The following is a 22,629-nucleotide window of genomic DNA, read 5'->3' on the forward strand; positions in this document are numbered from 1 at the left end:
TGGCTCAGTTTGGTTCAGTTTGGTTCAGTTTGGCCATTTAACGCAAGCTGAACGTCTCTCTTCCGGCGCCTTAGACGAGAACTCACCGCGGGGGCTCGGGGAGGGGGAGAGAGGATACGTGGGCGTGGGGGGATGGGGGGAGGGAGACGTAAGGAGGATGAAATGAGAGGGAAAAGAAATAAGAGAAATTGCTTCGTTTTATCAGTTTATTTATTTTTTTTTTTATCTTTCATTTCCTTTCACTTTCTTGTACCAGTTACGAATTTTAAACAAACTTCTCTCATTCATTTTTCAAAGCTATATATGACTATTTTGACCTTTATATCCTTTTCCTCATCCTTTATATTGCACCCTCCTCCTCCTCCTCTTCCTTCTCCTCCTCTGTAACTTCCCTCACCGCAGACTCTCTGTTCTGGTGTCATTGTGCCTCGCAGGTCAGATTCCATTGTTGTCATCTCAGTTTATCGCACCTTTTCTCCTCCTCGTCCTCCTCAGTTTCATCCTTTTCCTCCTAATCCTCTTCTTCCTTCACCCTATGCGTCACTTTTCCCTTCCTCCTCCTCCCCAGTTTCATCCTCTTCTTCCTTCACCTTATGCGTCACTTTTCCCTTCCTCCTCCTCCCCAGTTTCATCCTTTTCCTCCTAATCCTCTTCTTCCTTCATCCTATGCGTCACTTTTTCCCTTCCTCCTTCTCCTCCTCCTCCTCCTCCTCCTCCTCCTCTTCAATCTAATCCACTTCCCTGTATATTCTTAATCTTTCATAATCTCTTCCTTTGCATTATCTTAAGGTTTAATCTCATCGTTTACGTCACACAGACACAGATGTTGGCTACAGAATCCTATCTAAAACTCCTTTTGTCTTTTGTCTGATTACGTAAAACAAGAATATCCAGCTTGTTTCCTTCTATCCTTGTAATAAATTAAGGGAAACCCCACAAAGGTCGACTATGGAGTGCTGTGTCTTTCAATATTACATCTTCCGGGTCTTCATTCCTTCATACACTGTAACAAGTAACCAGCAGGGGTTTCTAAATGGTGGTAATGCTGCTTTTTCACTGTTAATTTTCCTATGGTTTAATTCTTATGCGCAACTAAGTAACCAGCAACTATTTTTCATAAGCAATCTAAAGAGTAATAACGCACTTATTTCCATTACAACTTACAGACTTTCATTCCAGCAAACATTTTCTAAGAGCAAGTAACGAGCAGCCAACAAGAATTTTCACAAGCAATTTAAAGGGTGACTATCTTATTTCCATCTTCCATCTGACCAAGGGACCGATGAGAGGAGGGAAAAGCTTCATGGAGGATATCTGCCTGACCCCTCATCGCCTCGGCCCTTCCTGGTCTCGGGATCCACCTCTCGTCCACTTTTTCCCCACCATTTTCCTCCTCACCTCCCCCTGACCCCTTGTGCACCTTTGTCCACCCTCCCCTCCCCCCCCTGACAGGCCACCAGTTAGCTTCCCAGAGAGGCAATCCTGCACCTGGCCTGTCTGTCCCCCTCTCCCTACCCTGCTCTCTCTCTCTCTCTCTCTCCTCTCTCTCTCTCTCTCTCTCTCTCTCTCTCTCTCTCTCTCTCTCTCTCTCTCTCTACATCACCTTCATTTAACTATCACGTCCTTTCCTGTACCATTACTTACGTTTCCGTGTTTAATTTCCCGTATTTTCCTTTAAACTACACACATCACCATCAATTCTTACCTTCAGATCAACATTAAACGAGAACACATTGACCTTCTACTCACCAACGCGGACGGTGACTGGCAATGGCGTGAGGCTGCAATGATAGCGGAGGTGATGGGAGGTGAGAGGGAGAGGTGATGGCAGAGGCGTGAGACAGGTGGTATAGCAGTCCTCACAATCTTCAGTCTACGCCCCTTCCTTCCAGAACAGCGAGGGAGACAAGAGGTGGACCCGAGGCACCCCGCAGAGCCTCGCAGAGCACGTCCTGAAGGCTGCGGGGACAAGGCCTCTTACTTCTGCTTCATTACCCACCAATCCGTGTTTATTAAGTGCGTTGTGTGGGTGGTGGAGGGACTCGCGGGCACCACAATGCTCGTGACCCACCTTGCTGCCACCCCCACAGGTCTTCTCGTCTCTCCTCGCCTCTCACCAGCCTGAAGGAGAGAGAGAGAGAGAGAGAGAGAGAGAGAGAGAGAGAGAGAGAGAGAGAGAGAGAGAGAGAGAGAGAGAAGCAGCATCAGTGAAAATGATTAAGAAGTGACCAGTGTTACCAGCTCCTCAAATGTGACCCTCAATCAATAATATGACGAAGAATTTATAGATGCCATATTGCAGATTATCGTGAATATTATGAATGGACTTTAATAATCAAACCAACTATCTATCCACTTTACATTGTTCACCATAGTTACTTGAGGACTATCGCTACTTGACTGTCGTGTTAATTATAAAAATACTTTAATCAAACCAAAAATTCACCTTACACTCATCCCTGCTGCTAACATATTCATTACTCGAGACGCCACTACGTAATCCTGAGTCACAGAACAACGCATCATGGAGGAGTGAGTCAGGGCTGAGTCAGCATGGGGAGCTTTTTACCCTGATTCTGCGGTGAGAGGGCCGACGCATCACCACCACCACCACCACTACTACAAACATCCCGTCCCCACCACCACCACCACCACCATCTGGCGCCACCAACACGTTTAGCGGTAACATTGCAACACTTGTAAGTCTCAACCCGCCTTGGAAGTTTCGTCACGTTTTGCAAGGTTCGTTTGGTCCTCCAGAAGTCTTTATTCGGCCAAAGTGAGGAATAACAATCGTAGTAATCGTTATAATTCTAATACGCATTATAATTGCAATAATCACATCATCACGTTTTGTAAGGTTAGATTTTCACATACTCGACACACACACACACACACACACACACACACACACAATCTCCATCGTCCCATACAGACCGTCACACACTCCACGGAAGACACATCCCATTGCAGTCTTACTTAACATTCATAGACAACGTTTTTCAGCTCATTCCAGACTCCCAAAGGACATCATAGAAAAAAAAAAAAAACTGAGAAAGAGACTTACTTACTTAAAACCTCCTTTATTTGAGTATAAGCATGAGAGAAACGAGTGGCAAACAGGACTGGTAAAGACCGTACAGGATAGAGGTCTTAAGGCCATGTGAAGGGATACAGGGGGGATAGAAAGATGACGCTAGTGAGGCTTAGGGAAACAAGGGAAGGAGAAAAGCAGGGAAGATTCGAAGAGGCGGCAAGGAGGAAGTGATGGAAGGAAGGCAAAAGGGAAGTGGAGGCTTCAAAATAAAAATGAAGAGAAATGCAGGGAAGCGGGTGAAGGGGGCGAGGAAACATGATAAAGGCATGGAAGAAAAGTCGGTAAAGGAGGCAGAAGAGAGACATGAGAGGAGGTATTGCTGAGTGTTGAGCAAGAAAGAAGGAAGTGAAGGAATGCAGGGCAGGAAAAAAGACTGAGAAAAAAAAAGGACAAAAGGAGACTGAAGGAAGCCAGCAAGAGAGGAAATAACGAAGGAAGGAAGGAGGGAGAGAAGACGACGACCCTGGGAGAAAATTTGAGGGCATGGGAGGAAGGCATCGGCATGGAAGAAGGAGAAGGACAGGGGCATGGGAGGAGGGCATCGGGAGGGCATAGGGAGGGCACAGGGAGGGTACAGGAAGGCATGGGCGCCGCCAGGTGTTTCCCCCAAGCCTCCTGCCGCGACTTCTGCTGCTGCTTTTCATCCACCTTTGTCCCCGTCTTTCTTTTCATCCCTCCTCCGTCTCCCCTTCCTTTATACAGAACCCCGTCAGGTTTCCTTTGGCCGACTCCGAGCAAGCTCCAAGAATCTGGCCGTGGCTTTGTGGGTTTTCAAAAAGGTTCGCACAAGAGGCACCGCGGGACCCTTGGCGATACCACGGGCGGCGAGCGATGTCCTGCGACCAGCTGACAAGGAGTGCGTAAGAATGCGTAATAAATGGCGTAAGATGTGGGGCTGGCGGAGTGAATGGGCTCCAGTAAAGTGCGCCGCTGCCCAAGACACGTGCTGCCCCGGCTACTGCGCATGCGTCGCTGGCCCTCTCTCTCTCTCTCTCTCTCTCTCTCTCTCTCTCTCTCTCTCTCTCTCTCTCTCTCTCTCTCGGCGTATCATTTAAGTCTTTGTCAAGTACAGAGAAATTCGTTAAAGAAAAAGAAGAGGAAGAATGAATAAAAAAAAAGAAGACGAGGAGGAGAGAGAAAAGGAGAAGTAAAAGGAAGAGAAAGAAGACGTCAAAAAGGAGGAGGATAAAGCAAAATAGAAGAGAAGAGAAGGGAGGAAGAGGGTGTCTGACTCACTGAAGGGAGGGGATGGCGCGCGACCAGTGTGTGTGTGTGTGTGTGTGCCCGGTCTCTTTGCCCAAGCCGGGGGGGGGGGGGAAGGGGGAGGAAGATGATGGAAGAGGGGGACGGAGGTGACGCAGAACCTGTAACAAATTTCAACATCTTTCCCTTCCCTTCAGATGATGGTGGGCAGCCTTCAGCATCTCCCAACCTGTTCTTTCCCTTCCCATCATCCTCTCCCACCTTCCCCATCCCCTTTCACCTTCCTGTCTTCCTCTTCCACCTTCCCATCATCGCCTTCCACCTTCCCATCATCGCTTTCCACCTTCCCTTCATCATCTTCCCCATTCCCGTCATTCCCTTCCCCATCATCCCATCTTCGTGAGGATATTTATATACATTTTCCATAAACCTATTTTTACAAGTTCTTCGAGGCAAAAAACCGAAATTATCTACTTGCATTATTTTTTACCGCACTTTTTCTTCGCTCTCTCCTCTGCCAATATCAAGAATTCGGAAGATTATTTTTTACTCAACTCTCGGCTGGCGAAAGATGAAAAAACATCCCCCTTGGCCGATCTTTTTATTTTATTTTTTTTGTGTGTGCGAGTCTTTTGTCGTGTCGTCGGCGGCTACGGGGACGAGGCTTAGCTTGGACGACCAGAGGCACCACGACCCCTTCACCCCGCCACCGAGGTAGCCACGACTCGGCCACGCCTTGAGCCATGGTCTTAAAATTCTCGGCGTCTCATTTCGACAACTTATAAAAGAATCTAATGGATGGTTTCGGTTTTCAAATGTGTTTATGGTCCTAGTGACAGTTTAGTGTGCTTTCTATCGTCCATTGAAAAGACACCTATTAGATCCAATTTATTCCTACGAAGTTCCTGTTTGTAAAGGTGTTTCTGTGATTATGAGTACGTATGTTGATGATGTGACGTGCATCCTTTGCTGTCAATTGAAAAGACATCCTTAATATTAAATTCAACTTATTTTTATCACTTCTAAAAGGCTCTAGTGGAAGTTTCGGCGTTTAAAAGGTGTTTGAGATAATATTGATAGTCTGACATGTATTCTGTACCGTCAATTAGAAATAAACTCAAGAGATCTAATTAGTCACTTGCATGGCCTTTGAAAACAATTCTCATGACAACCGAGGATCTTCACTTCACCACAGAATTTGTTTGGATTGCAAGGACACGAAAATATTGCAACATTACAAAACTTCACAAGGACACTGAGGAACTCAAAAGTCACAAAAAATGGACTGAAAACCTAAAAATCAAGAGCCAAACACTCCAGGAAAAGTAAAATGAAAGAAAAGGAGAAGTAAAAGAAAGAAAAGAAGACGTCACGGAGGAGGAGGACAAAGTGAAATAGAAGATTAGAAACGATAGATTAAGAAAATAAAAAGAATCGTCTCACACTATATAACCCAATGGAAAACTCAATACACTAACCACTTAACCTTAACAATCCTCAAAGCCACCAAGACTTAAAAGCCACACCAAGCCACTCGCTCCTACTGGTGCACTGAACAGACTGGATAAGAGAAAAAAAAACACCGACAAATCACAACACACCAAGAAAAACTTAACAGAAAGATATTAAAAGATCTAAAAAGACTCCTTGGAATCTTTTTATCTTATCTCTCGTTTACTTCATCATCCACTCTCTCACCAAGACCACTAGACAAATAAGGCTATGAAAAGATATGAAAAGGACACTCGGAATTCTTATCTTTCTCCTCTCGTATACTTTATCATTTATTCTATATGTACTTTCACTTCAGCCGACCACCACCTAATCACGGACAAAAAAGCGAGAGAAAACACGAGCCCTTGAAGGATGAAGAGCCCCGACTGGTCTTCCTGAACCTGGTCGGGGGATCACTGCGGGAACAATGCGATTTTCAGCCTTATGGCGAGGAATCAAAAGCCACTGGAATCTGTTGGTTCAGACACAAAGCTCCATTTTCCTGCGCCGCGCCCTCCACCTCCTCCCGGGGCCACCCAGAGAGAGGCAGGCGAGGCGGGGGACAAAGATCCTGCCTCGACTTGGAACCACTTCACCTTCCGTTTGGTAGAGCGGGGAACTATGCTCTCTCTCTCTCTCTCTCTCTCTCTGCATTCCGCTTATAGCACGTGTTCATCTTCCCTCTCTCTCTCTCTCTCTCTCTCTCTCTCTCTCTCTCTCTCTCTCTCTCCTTACATACATCAAAGCATTTTTAACTCTCCTCCTCCTTTCCTCCAATCTCTCCTCTTCCTCTTCTTGTCCCCCTCTTTTCTCCTCCTCCTCCTCCTCCTACTCTTCATCACGGTCTGCCAGCTCTGCACCAACAAAGGTTTCCCAACATCTTACTTGCCAGGTTTACACGCTTCACCCCGCCCCTTCCTCTCCTTCAGCTGCTAAGAGGCACGCTTGCTCTCCTCATCCCGTCCCTGCTTGGGCGTAAGATCAGGGAGCGGATTTTATAATGTTCCGTTTCTTTAGACTGAGTGTGCTGTGCCTTTCTGGATGTATAGGATATAGTTAGTCAATGTTCTTTGGATGGATGGATGGATGGATGAATGGGTGGATACTTGACGCACTCTCTCTCTCTCTCTCTCTCTCTCTCTCTCTCTAGTTGTATCTTTCCATCAGTTTTTCCATCAGTCAGCAGCATCGAACTTAAAGTGAAAGGGTGTCATTGAAGAAGCAGGACGAAAGAGAAGGATAACAGGTAAAAGATTAAAGAGAATAGAAAATAAATGAGTAACCTTATTATAGATACAGAACGGCGGGAATAAAGCAGAAAGGAAAGAGGAAAGAAGTAAAGCAAGAAAGTAACCTTATAACGAATAAAAAAAAACGGCAGAAAACAGGGAAAAGAAAGAGGAAAGAAGTAAAAATTAACATTATTATGAACATAGAACACCAGGAAACAGCGAAAGAAAACGGGCAAAAGAAAACGCATCTAGTACATACCCTGCAGGAGCGTGACGTCTGACGGGGGTAGCAGCAGGAGACACCAGAGACAACCTGGCATTAGGGCGTCAGTGAGGGGCTTAGGACAGCTTTGTGTGAGAGGGGCGAGGCGGCTCACCCACGGCCAGAGAGAGGGAAGAGCTAGAGCACCTCTTGGCCGGCGTATCCCGTGACGCCCTCAGGAGGTGCTTATGAATGTTGAGTGTCTATGTCGTGCTGTATACGATTTTGTTCCTGCGACGCCAAACTTGAATTGCGGGGCTAATTTGGTCAAGTTCCTTTTAATCTTCTATTATTTTTACTTATACTTGTTTATGGATTTGTTTATTCACTTATTCGTTTATTCAGTGGTTTATTTCACTTATTTTTTTACGGTATATTGAGCTAGCTTATATTTTTATTTCTCTCTCTCTCTCTCTCTCTCTCTCTCTCTCTCTCTCTCTCTCTCTCTCTCTCTCTCTCTTGATAACAAATAACTCATCACTCAGAGTTGTGCGTCGTGATGAGGCAAAGAGAGAGAGAGAGAGAGAGAGAGACTTTCCACAATCCCATACACCTTGAGGCGACAAATACTTAACGAAAACCCTAAAATCCTTTCCCTTTTTCACCCCTCCCCCTTTTTTTTTCACCCCGTCCCTCGCATACCAACAAAAAGGGAAAAATACCGCAGTGCGAGGTAAATCTTCTCAAAAAATGGGAAAAAACGGAAGGCTTGCACTGCCCACAATGCCACGCGGGGACAGTGTGAGAACCGCAATTGTAAAACTTGTTGAAACGGGAACACAGATTTTTTCCCACGGGTGATAAATACTCGAGTTATTTCTCCCACGACCTGTTGCCTCCCATACCCAGCCTGAGAGATGCCCTACAGTGAAGTGCGGAGGAGAGAGAGAAGGGAGAGGATAAGGAGGACAGGGAGAAGTGAAATAGAGTAACGGTGACCGCCAAACCCTGTCATCATCGTTATTTATCTCAGTATGCCCTTCAATCCTCCATGCCAGCTCCGTTTTCTATGTCTGCGTGAAGCCTCTCATCATCTCTACGGGGGTGTGGCGGCCTCTCACTCTCCTCCCTCTCTCTCCCTCCTGCCGTGAGAGGATATCGCCTGCACCTCCCTAATCACACGTCGATATACAAGACACGTCACACTCAGAACACTAATGAAAAATATTCACTTAGGACGCCTCACTCTCCCTCTCTCCCTTTTTTTTTTTCTTTTTTTTTTTTGCGAGACAAATTCTTTTCGCCAATTAGAGATGGGAAGCGTAATTCTATCCCCGTGAGCCTGAGATGATTATGCAAGTTAGGCAGTCTCTCTCTCTCTCTCTCTCTCTCTCTCTCTCTCTCTCTCTCTCTCTCTCTCTCTCTCTCTCTCTCTCTCTGTATGCCACGCTAAAACAACCTAACCTAACTAAACCTAAGTATGCAAAGGACGCAAGTCAGTAACCACGCAAACATAACAAAAAAAAAAAAAAGTCACATGGTCCGGTTTAAGTTTAACAATTACAATTATCAATTTCCTTTGACACCGCAAGAATTATCAAGCATTTCCTTCATCGTGATTGGCTCAGCGAGGGACGATGCTTTGATACGTGACGTCATTGCTTCTCAACAGTGCTCGTCTGGGGAGAGGTGCAGTAGGTGGAGCAGTGGCTGATATGCTGCAGAGTGTGTGCGCCTCACTTGTTTTTGCTTACAAGAGACACAAGAATCTGAGGAGGAGGAGGAGGAGGAGGAGGGAGGAGTAAAGAGAAGACGAAAAAGATGGAAAGAGGAAGAAGGTGAAAGGCAGAGGAGGAGGAGGAGGAGGGAACGAGATTAAGGAGCAAAAGAAAAGGATGGAAAAGAGGAAGGAGGAGGAGGAGGAGGAGGAGGAGGAGGAGGAGGAGGAGGAGTAAAGAGAAGACGAAAAAGATGGAATAAGAGGAAGAAGGTGAAAGGAGGAGAAGGAGGAGAAGGAGGAGGGAACGAAAGAGAGTAAGGAGCAGAAGAAAAGGATGGAAAGGAGGAAAGAGGTGAAAGGAGGAGGAAACAGGAGAAACACGATGGAAGAAAAGCAGCATTAGTGTAGTCGGTCCTTAAGAGCTTGTTTGTGATACTATATTTTGAGAGGAGGAGGAAGAAGGAAGAGGCAAAAAAAAAAAAAATAAAAAAAATAAATAAATAAATAAATAAATAAAAATACATATCGCAAATTAAACTCTAGAGATACAAGAGACTGTGAGATTTAACAAATACACAGAATACTCAACATTTTAGGACAAGGTTGAAGTCTCCCCTATATCTAACCTACACGAATAAATAAATAAATAAATAAATAAATAAATATAGATCGTCTGCCTTCTAAAAAACATACCTTATACAAATGACCATTTAACGATCCTGACACCTGCAAATTGCCTCGCGGATGTGTAGTGCAAACTTGTTATAATGCACTCTATTTTAGCATGGGATAAAGAGGGGGAACTTTACTAAACTTTTCCAATACGCAAGGGGTTTGCAATTGGCTGTGCGGTGCATCTTCTGATTGTGTCTCGTGTATGATTTTTTTTCAAGAGGGAATATGCTCAAGGATATAGGAGAGAGAGAGAGAGAGAGAGAGAGAGAGAGAGAGAGAGAGAGAGAGAGAGAGAAACTTAGCTAAGTTAACCATTCAAACTCTTCGCTTTCTGTGCGGCGCAAGTTTTCTCTTATACTCATCGGATTATTTTGGGGGTATCTAAATTCATTGGCTGATCTACGAGTATTTATGGGTTTACTCTTATCAAACATAATTATAAGAGTAACATAACTATGCTTAACAATCTGTCCTCGTCTAGTCACCAAAATGTGAGAAATATAATTGTTGTTCACAGTAACCATTACGCCCTGTTGCCCATAAGAACATAAGAAATACGGGAAGCTGCAAGAAGCTACCAGGATTACATGTGGCAGTCCCTGTATGAAATATACCTACATATTTCTATCTATCATCCCCATCCATAAATCCGTGTAATCTTCTCTTAAAGCTCCCTAATATCTTAGCACTAACAACTTGATTACTGAGTCTGTTCCACTCATCTACCACTATTTGAGAACCAATTTCTTCCTGTCTCTTTCTTAAACCTATTTTTTTCAAGCTTGAACCCGTTATTTCTTGTTCTGTCCTGGTTACTGATCCTAAGAATTTTGCTTACGTCCCCCTTGTTATAACATTTATACCACTTAAAGACTTCTATCAGGTCCCATCTCTTTCTCCAACTAAAAAAAACGATATTCGCAAAACAAAAACCTCTAATATTGGAACAGAGAGAACAGAGATCATAATTATCACGCTAAACAAAGCATCATAAAAATCACATCCTCCTATTTCTCGCTTTAACTAAACACAATGATACACACGAACCATCTCTAACCTTCCAGTTGAGAGAATAAACATCATAATCATCTCTCTAAACAGGATGCATCACACACATCACAACCACCACAGCCTCTCTCGCCTCACCACCAACACTTCCGCCACAGCCGCCTCCCCGCAGGCTGAGCAACCCGTCTCGACCTGCCTTTCGTCACTACCTGCACTGAAGGTCGTGGGAGAGGAATGTACTGCCCTAAGTAATACACAACGCCATCAGCAGCACTTCACAGCACCTTCACCGTTCAAAGGAGCAGTGAACCCGTGATATCTTGCTGACAGTTATCACCACCACTGCCGGCCATGCACCTGACAGCCTCCCTCACTCATCTTGGTCAGTTCGTACTAAGGATGTTAGTCTTGTTTCTTTGGCTCGTACTAAGGTAATGTGATGGCATGTATGACCACATATCAACTATTACATATTAGCTAGGTGTAATATTCAGCAAATATTTGACCGTATGCACTCACCTCAGCAAGTGTGAGATGAGGCGGAGAGTGAATCACCGCCTGACATAATAAACATTACATCTCACGCCACCACTGCTCCGTCACGCCCTCCCTCACGTGTGTCTGTTGCTGCAAGAGTCCCAACCTGGTCTATTCGTCGCCTCTGCAAACCACAAATGCACCACGAGAACCACAACGAGAACCACAAAGCAAAACGCAACTTCCTACCGCCTCCAGCAGCTCCACGGCAAGAGAGGACCGCAGGCTGGGCATCCGGGAGCGCGTCACGTGTGCCTCAGATCAAGATTTGGACCCTGGTTCAGTGATTCGAACGGTTTGACCGCCTCGACCAGGATGGAGGGTTAGGAGAGGAAGTTTCTTGGCTGAGTATAGTGCTGCCATCTATTGGATGCATAATATATTGGAAAATAGGTATAACTAAGACGGGAACTGTTGTGTTTTTATCAGCCTGTTGCTTCTCTCTCGCGTTTCACTTTTTTTTTTTTTTATGCACGAAAACACATGTACACAATTATTTACGATTAATGAAAGAATGAAGAATACTTAGAAGTCAATCAAATGACACACACACACACACACACACACACACACACACACACACACACAGCATCCCCCAAACAGTGCATCTCATAATTTCACACACGAGCGAAAGCCATGGTAATCCGGCAGAGAAAGAACACACGGAGAGAAATGATGACTGTTAAGAAAGACAAATACACAGATAGACAAATACATCTGTTTCTTTGTTAGTCCTTAAAATCATTTCATCTTAAAACAATAATGAAAGAAAACATTACTGAACACAAAAGTGACGCTCCACCAAGACGCAGATGTTCCCCGCCTCTAAAGGTGTGAAAGTCATAAAAAGCCAATAAATAGGAAGGGTGTCAGTCCGGAGTTTCCCTCAAGGATGTACGCTGCGGAGAGGCCACTTACGGCCCTCAGGAGGACGGCCGTGGCAGTGTGGTGGCGTGCCCCTGCCCCACCTCCCCCATGCCCCGTTTGCTCCGATGCCCAGGGCGGGATGGTAAGTGACGTCACAAGACCGGGCAGGGAGAGGCGGGGGCGAGCATATATATACAGCCGGCGGTTGGAGGGAAAGCCGCAGTGTTCAGAGAGAAGACACAAGCAGTCAGGCGAGGCGGGGGAGTGTGAAGACCCGGACGTGAATTACTGAGATACGAGACAAAAGTGACAATCAGTGCGTTCCTTGGCGCCCCTATGCTTGTGTGACGGTGGCAGTGGTGTGACGAGTGCTGGCGTGATGTGGCCTCAGTGTCAGGCGTGATGTACTCCTAAAGACAAACAGAACCAAGCAACACGAAAGATTCATGCTTTGTGTGAGAAACGAGGAGAAATCCTGACATCCTTTCCTGTGTCGCTGATCAGGAATAAACATCGTCGAGCTTTACCTTATTCTGAAACACTGCGCCGCACCTCCTCCGCTTTCAAAAGGCTCCAGTTGAGATGACACGGGTTTTAAGGATGTTTTCATGATTGTAGTGACGCATTAACAAGACTTCCACATTATTAACAGGGGAAACACTCGTGAGAACCCGGCTGATCATCTCAGTGGCCTTAGGAAACAGTCGCGGTTGGAGTGCACAGCGTTTCTGAATACAGCCCTTAGTAAGGTGGGCGTGTGCAACCAGATGTGGGTGCGAGGTGCGCTGGTGTGTGCGGCGCTGACGGTGGCGGTGGTGGGGCAGGGGGACCGTCAGGCAGTGCCCCGCCCCACGCCGCGCCAGTATGATCCGTTAGAGCTGTGAGTCCCTGGGGCACGGTTGCCAACTGAGGCGCGGGCACTGCCACACTGCCCTTGTCTTTTTTTTTCTCCTCGTCCTCCTTCTTTCTTCTTTTCTTTCTCCTCCTCCTCCTCCTCCTCCTACTACTACTACTACTACAACTCTTTCTCTCTCTCTCTCTCTCTCTCTCTCTCTCTGCTTCCCTACATCAAATACCCACACAATTCATGAGCACAACTTTGTAGTACATGTTCCCACAGCATCCTGGCCGCCATGGCATCGCAGTGCTATGAGTAAGCAGGAGGGCGCCTAACCTGTCTTCCTTCCCCAACAGGTGCTCGGGCGGGTTCAGCGTACGCAAAGTTGACCCTTCCACCGCCACTACCACCTCGCCGCCCTCCAAACTGAAGTTCCAGGTGAGTGAATAGATGAGTGGATGATATGACGGTTAATGAAAGATATGAGCCTTTGGAGAGGTGAGGTGCTAAGCCAGTTAAGCTCATTAAAGACACTATTACTAAGAGAATAAACCAATAGTAGGTGATCTTATTAACAAACCCAAGGAAAAATATACCACGTTGACAAGTCCCAGGAAGACAAACTAGCTAAGAATCACCACCATTGCTAGAAAACAATAAAAAAAAGAGTATTACATCAACTCACATAGGAATAAACCAAACAAAACCTTACATGGAGAGTCATACGAACAACGAAAACAAGCAAGGGAAAATACAAAGATGGACTGACTGGCTAAGATCCGCCATCACGTGACCCCGTTCCCTACATACCGGTGAGGAAGAATCTGGGTCGCCCCGTACTGGACGCTACCTGAGCTGCACCCTCCTCCCCCTCACCCCTTCCCTCACCTCCCTGACACGAGACACGCGCTCATTCCTGTGCTTCGCCCTCCTTGCGTTATTCCTACGTGGATGCAAGGCGAGAGATGTGCACGGTTCTTAGCTTTATAGAATAGTGCCATTGTGGTATTAGAAAATTATATTGTTTTGATTTACGTGAAATAGGAAAAATATGTGATGAGAAAGTTGGTTTATTTTGCGTCGTTGCTGTGATTTCAATGGTATAGTGGGTTCTAGAGAGAGAGAGAGGGGGGGGGGGCGGGGCTGGGATGATGTAAGTAGTAGGGTGGATCAAGATTCTAACCTAAACAAAAACACCTTCATTCTTTCTCCCCAGGAAGTGCTGACTAACCTCGGCGGCTGGTCAGCTAGCGAGAGTGACTTCCAGGCCCCGTGTTCTGGCGCCTACTTCTTCACCTTCCACGCCCTGTCCAGGAACCAAGGGGACTACACGTGAGTTAACCTAGAGAGATGGAGAAAGACAGAGATAGGCAGAGAGATAGAACCAAGGGGACTACACGTGAGTTAACCTAGAGAGATGGAGAAAGACAGAGATAGGCAGATAGATGGATAGCTGAAATCAAACTATATTTCTCCCAGAGTCATCACCAATTTTGTGAGTTTCGTGGCCTTTCCTGGTACGCTATTTGATGTTCACCTACTAAATCTTTGTGTGATGCTTACAAACCTTTAGTGTCATTGCTACGAACCTTAGTCACGGCCGTGTTCTCATAGTCGAGCAGAAACCAGAAGACAATGAACCGTGATAATCGTTGGGGAAAGAATAAATTTGCTACTGGTGTCCTTGAGCGATTAAACCTGGTATGAATATGTAACGCTCCCTTGCATCAGGTGGAGTACCGCATCTCGCTGGCAGGTACATCACTATTATGCTCCTTATTCGGAAAGTTGCCTCCTTACCTCACACTCGTCACGCTCACAGGAACACCGAGCCGGAGCATCACCTGCCTCTCCTCGCCTTGCCGGGAGAGAAAAGAAAGTCGTGTTGGTCTCACTTTAGCCCTTCAATTGCTATTTGGTACAGCTTTCCTTGATTACTCATCACTCTGAGGCATCTTTACTTGTTCTACAGCCACCTCCAATCTTGAAACTGGGTAGAAATTGCAAAATCTATTATTTTTAATCCCCTATAAAGATTTCATGCATTACTTCTGGCATTGAAAGGGTTAACTATCAGAAAACGAGATTATTGATGTTAGAAATTGCAAAATCTATTCTTTTTAATCGCCTATAAAGATTTCATGCATTACCTCTGGCACTGAAAGGGTTAACTATCAGAAAACGAGATTGTCAATGTTACAAAAAGAAACATACATGAAACTGTGCATTAGCTACGGTATATTTGTGTATTCTATCCTATACTGGACCTGGGTATTAGCTACAGTGCATTCTATACGTATTTAGCTCCTGTAAGTCACCTGTACGCAATATTCAGTTCCTTTCAGTTAGAACTTCATCCACTTCGAGTCTTTTGGCATACATTTAACATTACCTAGGCGCGTTTTCTTTATAGGAGGTCCATGCAACCATCTCTCCGCTTCGTCTATTAAATTTAGTCTCTAGGTATCCTCTATTTCATATTCTCTAAGTGTGTTTGGTCATTTACAAGTTCCAAGGCAATGCTTCTCCCGTGCGCATGTTCCTCACCACTCCCTCACTTTATGTACCTGTCTGTTTCCTTTGCCTAGTGGTTCCAAGTCTTCCCTTCCTCATAGCTCAATTTGCATGTACTCCACACTCATGAATTTCTATCAGGCACATGTTCTCCACTCCCTCACTTTATGTATCTGTTTTGCTTGTCTCTTGTTTCCAGCCTCTCCTTCCTCTAAGCTGAGTTTCCTTTTCCTTCCACCCACATACTGGCGCTCGTGATCTTTTTCCCTCATATGTTTTTCACTCCCTATTAAGTCTGTGTTTCCTTTGCCTAATGCTGGTCTCTCTTTCCTATAAGCTAACCTCGCACCTCCTCCCACCCACAGATTGGCACTCATGAAGGAAGGCAAGTATCAGGTCACGGCTTACGGCAGCAGATTTGACTACCAACAAGGGTCAAACTCTGCCCTGATCTTCCTCAACGCCGGGGAGAGGGTGTACCTTGAGCTGCAGGACGGAAGCCTGTACGAGCATCCCTACGACGAGGCATACACCACCTTCTCTGGGTTCCTCGTTGAGCAGTTTTAGCAGAAATGGAATCATGTAGAGAAACTGCAGTGACTAGATCAGGGATGTGTCCACGTTTGGCGTCTATTTATTTATTCATTTTTTGGGAGATTAGGTGAAAAAGGAGACTGAGGTGATCTGATTCCCGCTTACTTGTCTCGTAACACCTGTCTCCATTTTCACTCCCGCTTCCTAACTCAATGTCCCGGTGTTCATTATTCCCTTCACATGCTTCCTAATAACACAGTCAGATCGATTCTCATTCTCAGCATGTACAGCCACGGCCAGAAGTCTGTTCACGTGACGTATTCTTTACCGCTCATTCAACCGTTTCGTCCGATGCGCTGCCTGTCACCTTACAAAACCCGAGAGGTGAAAGGTTCCAAGGAGATCAGAGGACAGTGGAGGTGAAAGCGTCAGGTTACAAGACTTCTGGCCACGACTGTACTTATACTCCAAACACTCAGTCCCTGCCACGTATCATCCACAGGTAGCATGAGCCTCCCCCGCATCGAAATCAAGGCATTATTTCTGAATCACGCCCGTCTCACTACGAAGGACGCTTGTGATATACGAGTAACTTGAGTACATATAAGATACTATTGCTTTTTTTCTCTCCCTTTACAAATTCTCCCGTTTCTGATAGCGTAGTTTCTTCATATGATCAATCTTCGGACCAGCCGCTAGACAGGTGACACGAGGATAAGGAATAAAAATAAGGATAAGGAGAATGAAGAAGGAAGTGGTTAGGAGACAGTGCGTGACCATGTGGTAGTACACGCGGCAGTTAGAAGATTGTACGTGGCATTTGAGTTAAGTTAGGTTAGGACCAGTTAGGCATACTGAAGTTAATAACGTATATGATAAAGAACTGTAGGGTGTTACTTGCCGTTATTAATAGTTGCGCCCGGCAGTGAGACGAGCGTGATTCAAAAAAAAAAAAAAGTTTACTCAAAGCAATGTCACAACACAGCCTCACTTCATCGATATAAACCATTACGTAAGCATTAAAGATTAAGATCAAGATTTTGCTGTTTTAAGGAACCTGAGAGAGAGAGAGAGAGAGAGAGAGAGAGAGAGAGAGAGAGAGAGAGAGAGAGAGAGAGAGAGAGAGAGAGAGAGAGAGAGAGAGAGTGCGTACAAACCAAAGCACCCTCTCTCTCTCAGTCACATTAGGCATCCACAAAGCGTCCGTTTTCTTTACCACGTTCAGGTCAGGACATATACGGCAATGTACTGCCAATGTGTTCTGGCGTGGCGCTGAACACTGGCTGGTTCATAAGAGGGGCTTGTGTTCCTCTGCCAGTGAAGGTGAACCGGGAACATAAAGAAGAAAAGCTCCACATGCTACTCATTACAACCGCTAACCTGGAAGGGAAGCAGATGGTTATGATGTATTTGTTGTATTCTACCTTTTAAAAGTTTACATTGTGAGAAGAAAAGGGATATTGTTGCATACAGTAATTGGTAAAGTCTTTCATTAACAAGGTATGTCTGTCTGTATATCTGTCTTGCTGTCTTGACTCTCTTGAATACATCTCGTTCTTTAGATTAAATAGTCTTGTTACATGTATATAATAACTTATGAGCAAAAGGCATATTGTTGTATTCAGTAATGAGTAAACTCTTTCATTAATAAGGTAAGTCTGTCTACCTGTCTGTCTTCTTATCTCGACTCCCTTAAATACATCTCTTACATAAAATAGTTTAGCTTATCACAAACACTAGTCAGGATTAACATTTTCAGGCTGATGCTGGTTATCCTTCCTTTGTGTTCCTTTGTGTCCGTTCAGAGCACCACAAATATCATAACCTCATTTTGTGTGAATTCCCTGATTACATGACCCACCAAACACACACATAGACTTGCATTACTGATGAAAAAATGTGCTGTCTACCCTAACAACATGCAGTGGTCAGTTCTCAAGGACGAGGGTGGGCAGTGTGCGGGCGAAGGAAAGCCGGGGTGAACACGTGAACTTGATCCTCTGACCTAAACTTCATCTGGTTCCTGGAGAAAGTTTTCCCACTCCCAGGTTAGGCACAGTGACCGCGTGCCTGCCCACAACCCGTCCCTTTGTGGAGGTGTGGGCTCTCTACTCTCTCTACTCCTCTCTCTCTCTCTCTCTCTCTCTCTCTCTCTCTCTCTCTCTCTCTCTCTGTCTCTGTCTCTGTTTGTGTGTGGTGAGATAATCCTAACCTGCTAATGACATGACGCGAGTGGTGGAAGACGAGAGAACAATATACATGCAAACGAAGGAATGGAACGAAGTAAGTCTAAAGGGATAAAAGAGGGAATAGTAAACAAGGGTAAATGGAATGCTAAAAATGGAAACGAAGGTACTGAAAACAAAAGAGGAGATGAGGAATGGGGAATAAGGAAAGAAAAGAGGGAAAGAGAAGCGGAAGGCGGAGGAAATAGGCAGGCAACCTCATTACCTCCTCTGTACCCTCATTCTCCTCTACCAGAACCTTGGCTGTCTTGAATCTCTCTCGTGCTCCTCATTTCCTCAAGTAACGCGGGATAAATGCTTCAAATCCCTTCCCTGATGCTCAATTCCCCTCCAATGAAGGACCCTAAACGCTTTCAATCCCTTGTTACACTCATTTCCCCTCAAATAAAGGGGTTTAATGCCCTAAATCCCTTTACTGAGGCTCTCTCCCCCTCGGCTGGGTATTTTTAGAAGACAATCTCCCTTCCTCTTGTCCTCACTGGAAGTTTATAAAGGTTAATGAAAAATAAATAAAAATTAAAGGAAAAATTAGGTTCACAAAAAGAACAAACTACTTCAACTAATTATTAGAGTGAATGAGATATCAGTGTTATTTAGGGTCTGATGTTATTCTATGTTGATTGTATGTCTGCGTGTACGTAGATGAACGGGATTCAATTATAAAGTTTTCAGAAATGATTCCAGATAGATTAAACATTAGACGTAGTAGTAGGTGTTTTTTTTTTTTCCCATCTGTCCTCGTGCGTGTGTGTGTGTGTGTGTGTGTGTGTGTGTGTGGGTGTGGGTGTGGGAGGGAGCAGTCTGGGGGAGGGGGGATGGCAGGGGATGGTGGGTGGACCTGAGGGTTTATCAATCTTCGTGAACGTGTGTGTTGGTGTCAAACTCTTGATCAAACAATTAAACTTTTGAAAATTTAAGTTGGAAAGGAGCGCAGATAATCTAAACTACAATATACCAATCACGGCCCTGCTGGCTGATCGACTTATGGTAATGATGATGATGATGATGATGATGATGATGATGATGATGATGATGATGATAATAATAATAATATATAATAATAATAGAGAAAATAAAAAAAAACAAAAGTAAGACGATGAAAGGGGAACGAAAAGAAAAAAAGAAAAGAAACGAAAAATATGAAAAAGAAAAAAAAAAAAGGAAACGAAAGACCAGCACCATAATTAGCAAACAACAACAAACAACAACAACAACAACAACAACAAGCCAGCAAGCCAGCAAGCCAGCGCCGGGGTAATAATGAGTGTTTGTCTTGAGCCTCGCGCCGATCTAAACTTGCTGCCTCGCTAAAATGTCGTCGGCCGCTTCCCACACGCTAATGGCTGTTAACTTCAGTCGAGTGGTTTTCTCAAGTTTCTCGTCGTCTTATCCGCCTCGCCACTTAGCGCTTACTTAACCTTTATTACGAGAAAACATGCGCCCGGTTACCGTATTATACAACGGGTAGGGGAAAGAAAAAAACACGGTTCCTCTTGTTAAGGGAAACGGAGGGAGGCAAAAAAAGAGGGAAAAGCGTAGGATAGGAGAGGAAGAGAAGGGAAGTTTGGGGCAAGAGGCTTTGAATTTCTTTTTCTTTTATGTTAGCCTCTTTAAAGAATCAGAGACGCTTGGCTTTCATAAGTAGTTATAATGGTAATAAATGCAAGGAGACAACGGGAAGCGTGGAAGTTAATGGGCTGCGGAGGTTAAAAGTAGCAAGCTGTTGTCTTTACTTGTTCCTAAGAGTTCCTCCAAGTGCAGGCGTTGATAGAGGCGCTCGCTGCTGCTCCTGTTATCCTTACGAGTACTTTAATGCTTTAGAAAATAATGCGTGTTGAATTTACCTGAAGCGGAGGCGTTGTAAGCGAGTAAAGGAAATTAGGAGGAGAAAGCAAAAGAAAAAGAAGCATTAATAGTGAATGCAAGGCAGTAAAAAGGCACTTAGGAGAGTTACGAGGAACAAGGGAGAGAGTGTAAAAGGGAAACGTGAAGGCAGCAAAGAAGGAAATAATGAGAAAATTCGATCAAAAAGTCCCTGTCACAAAAATCTGACTGGCGCAGCTTCACGGGGCTCGCACCGCGGTCCACCCATCCGTCACGAACCGCTGGAATAACAAGCAGCTCCTTGCCATAAATTTACTTCGCGTGAGCTCGAGATAGTCTCGTAAAATCGCGTGGCGTGAAGTCTCGCGGCGGCGCGGGCGTGAAGCAATATTTCAGTGACCATATGATGAAACGCCTCTACGCCGCACCTCCACTATTTCCAAGAGTACTGGACGTCATACGGCTTTCCATGGCGCTTTAAGGTTCTAGTGACTGATTGAATATAATTAACAACGCACCCGCAAAAACATACAAATATTTTTACCATTAGAAGATTTTCTCTAAATTGCACAATTTTATATCATTAAAAGTAGAAGAAAAAAACACTGATATTTAAATCTTATAACAAATAATAAAGTGTGGAGTTTTACTTTTATTCTTTGTTTAAAAGTGAAGCATACAGTTGAAGACAACAAGACTTCTACATTATTAACAGAAGAAATACTCTTGAAAACTCGGCTAATAATCTCTGTTTCCTTTGAAAATAGTCTTGGTGAAAGAGCTAAACGTTTGAAAATGCGGGCCCAGTGGTGCCATGAACGCAAAACCATCTGTGCCTGTCTCCTGCACGGCGTGGTGTGGCGTGGCGGGGCGGGCCGCAGAGTAAAGTAAAGGCAGATGGAGACAGAATACAGCTGAGTAAAAAAGACTAGAGATGCATGGAACAATCACTGTGTGTTGCAACCTTCTGATTGATTTGATGGGCGCGCGCTCGGAGCCTCGGGGCGTGAATCATATGAGAGCAGCACAGGGACAACCTTCACCCACCATTACTGCGATGAGACTGACACGTATTTTTAAATTAACTGGTTTCCAAGGATGATTTTCAAATGCCAAAGAGATTAGTCAGGTATTTCTTCCTAGTGGTGATGCATAATTTTTTGCTAAACTATTACTAAAAAGTGTAGCATTCAAGGACTTGAAGAAAGACTTAAAGTAGCGATGCGTGAGAGAGCAACACGTGATAAACACACAAGCCAATAATACGCTGTCAGTGTTTAAAGAAGGACGTTTAGCGGAATGAATGTGCTTGGTGTTAAGTGGTTCATTTTTAGGGTATTTATCTCACACTGTCTATGATACCAAGGAAGCAAAAGAGGATGTACCAGAGAACATGACAGTGACGAGCGTTAGCGGCAGCCGATGATGGGCAGGAGAGAAAATACATCTTCCCTAAACACAAATGGGGCAAAGAACAAAGGAGTGAGGCAGCAGTACTTCTCTCGCAATAAAGGAGAAGGAACAGAGGGCGAGGCAGCAGCGGTAGTCATCACTGAACGAGGAACGAAGGGACCAAACTGCAGTACTCAACTCCCTACATGGACCGAGGCACAAAGGAATCAGGCAATATTAGTTTTCGTTGCAGGAAAAGACGAGGGATGAAGGAACAAGCCAGCATTAGATTTCACGCTTTCACAGCAAGTTACGACCAACAAATGAACAAACAGCCAGCACGCATCGGCACGCCCTCTTCAGATAACATTCGGGAAGCAAGGAAGGTAAAAAAAAAATAAATAAAAGCTTCACATGCAGAGTTCAAAGCTGCATGCACAAAACGAACCTGCAGGCGAGAAACGGAATGAAAAATGTAGAACTGGAGTCATTTAAGGAATGAACACACATTCCTTTCCCGAGACACTTCCCTCTCTCCTTCCTGTCACTAATTTTTCACCTGTCCTCTCCGACGCTTTCAAGGGAACGAGGAGGAGGAGGAGGAGGAGGAGGAGGAGGAGGTACAAGGCGACACGAGGGAGTAATGAACGAGCGACACGAGTACAGGAAGGCAGGCGTTCGTCACAGGGCGCGGCGCAGGTGGGAACAATGCATTGTCATCCCGAGGTGCTCAACACGATAATGAGATTAGCAGCAACAAGCCGCCGCCTCGAAATGGAGGGCGAATAGAGGCGCGCTGAACGAGGCAACGTACAAGGCAACACCCGGCACCGAGGTATTCCTCCGCCACTCATTTCCGTGCAGGTAATTTGCTGTTAATTCATTACCTGGGGTGGATTAATTACCTGTATGATTAGGAAAGAAACTAGAATCCTTATCGCTCACGGTGGATATTAGTTTGCCTTGAATCGGGAAGCGGAGGAGGCAGAGCGCGGGAGTGGATGAGAGAAACCGTAATTATGATGAATACATAACGAACAGCATTAGCTTATCGCCTTTATATGTCCTCGCAGCGGCTGTCTGCTGTGGAGAGGAGAGGCAGTGAATAAGACAGCAATACCTCTCGTCCTCCACGCTCCTGATATGTTTGGTGCTGACTCAACGCTCCGCCCTTTGTGTCCCTTTGGCTGAGCTCCACGCCGCCGCCACACGCTCTCGCTGACTCCCTCAACATCTCTACAAAATT

General features: G+C 45.1%; 1 protein-coding gene and 1 long non-coding RNA gene across 3 annotated transcripts in view; one reads left to right on the forward strand and one right to left on the reverse strand.

The window, feature by feature from the left end:
• LOC135115949 (uncharacterized) overlaps nucleotides 1–22,629 on the reverse strand; it is a 104,099-nt gene that overhangs the window by 34,029 nt on the left and 47,441 nt on the right. The window contains exons 3-4 of one of the 2 annotated variants that reach the window (XR_010276117.1): nucleotides 17,138–17,301; nucleotides 1,750–2,121 (exon numbers count right to left, since the gene is read on the reverse strand). This is a non-coding gene — a long non-coding RNA (uncharacterized LOC135115949). Of the gene's footprint in view, nucleotides 1–1,749; nucleotides 2,122–16,983; nucleotides 17,302–22,629 lie in introns of those variants that run through there. The other variant, XR_010276116.1, reaches the window with a different exon arrangement.
• On the forward strand, nucleotides 12,238–16,959 carry LOC135115948 (caprin-2-like). Its single transcript, XM_064033094.1, has 4 exons — nucleotides 12,238–12,915; nucleotides 13,230–13,311; nucleotides 14,090–14,205; nucleotides 15,753–16,959. The coding sequence occupies exons 1-4, from the start codon at nucleotides 12,803–12,805 to the stop codon at nucleotides 15,952–15,954; spliced, it is 513 nt and encodes a 170-aa protein (XP_063889164.1). The 5' UTR covers nucleotides 12,238–12,802; the 3' UTR covers nucleotides 15,955–16,959.

Source organism: Scylla paramamosain, chromosome 30, assembly GCF_035594125.1.
Source record: "Scylla paramamosain isolate STU-SP2022 chromosome 30, ASM3559412v1, whole genome shotgun sequence".
NCBI lineage: Eukaryota > Metazoa > Arthropoda > Malacostraca > Decapoda > Portunidae > Scylla > Scylla paramamosain.

Excerpts from the sequence above, each read along its gene's own strand:
- LOC135115948 (XM_064033094.1), top strand. The coding sequence starts at position 12,803 with ATGTGGGTGCGAGGTGCGCTGGTGTGTGCGGCGCTGACGGTGGCGGTG. Across the intron at positions 13,312-14,089 it reads CCTCCAAACTGAAGTTCCAG|GAAGTGCTGACTAACCTCGG; the intron begins GTGAGTGAATAG and ends CTTTCTCCCCAG. Across the intron at positions 14,206-15,752 it reads AGGAACCAAGGGGACTACAC|ATTGGCACTCATGAAGGAAG; the intron begins GTGAGTTAACCT and ends TCCCACCCACAG.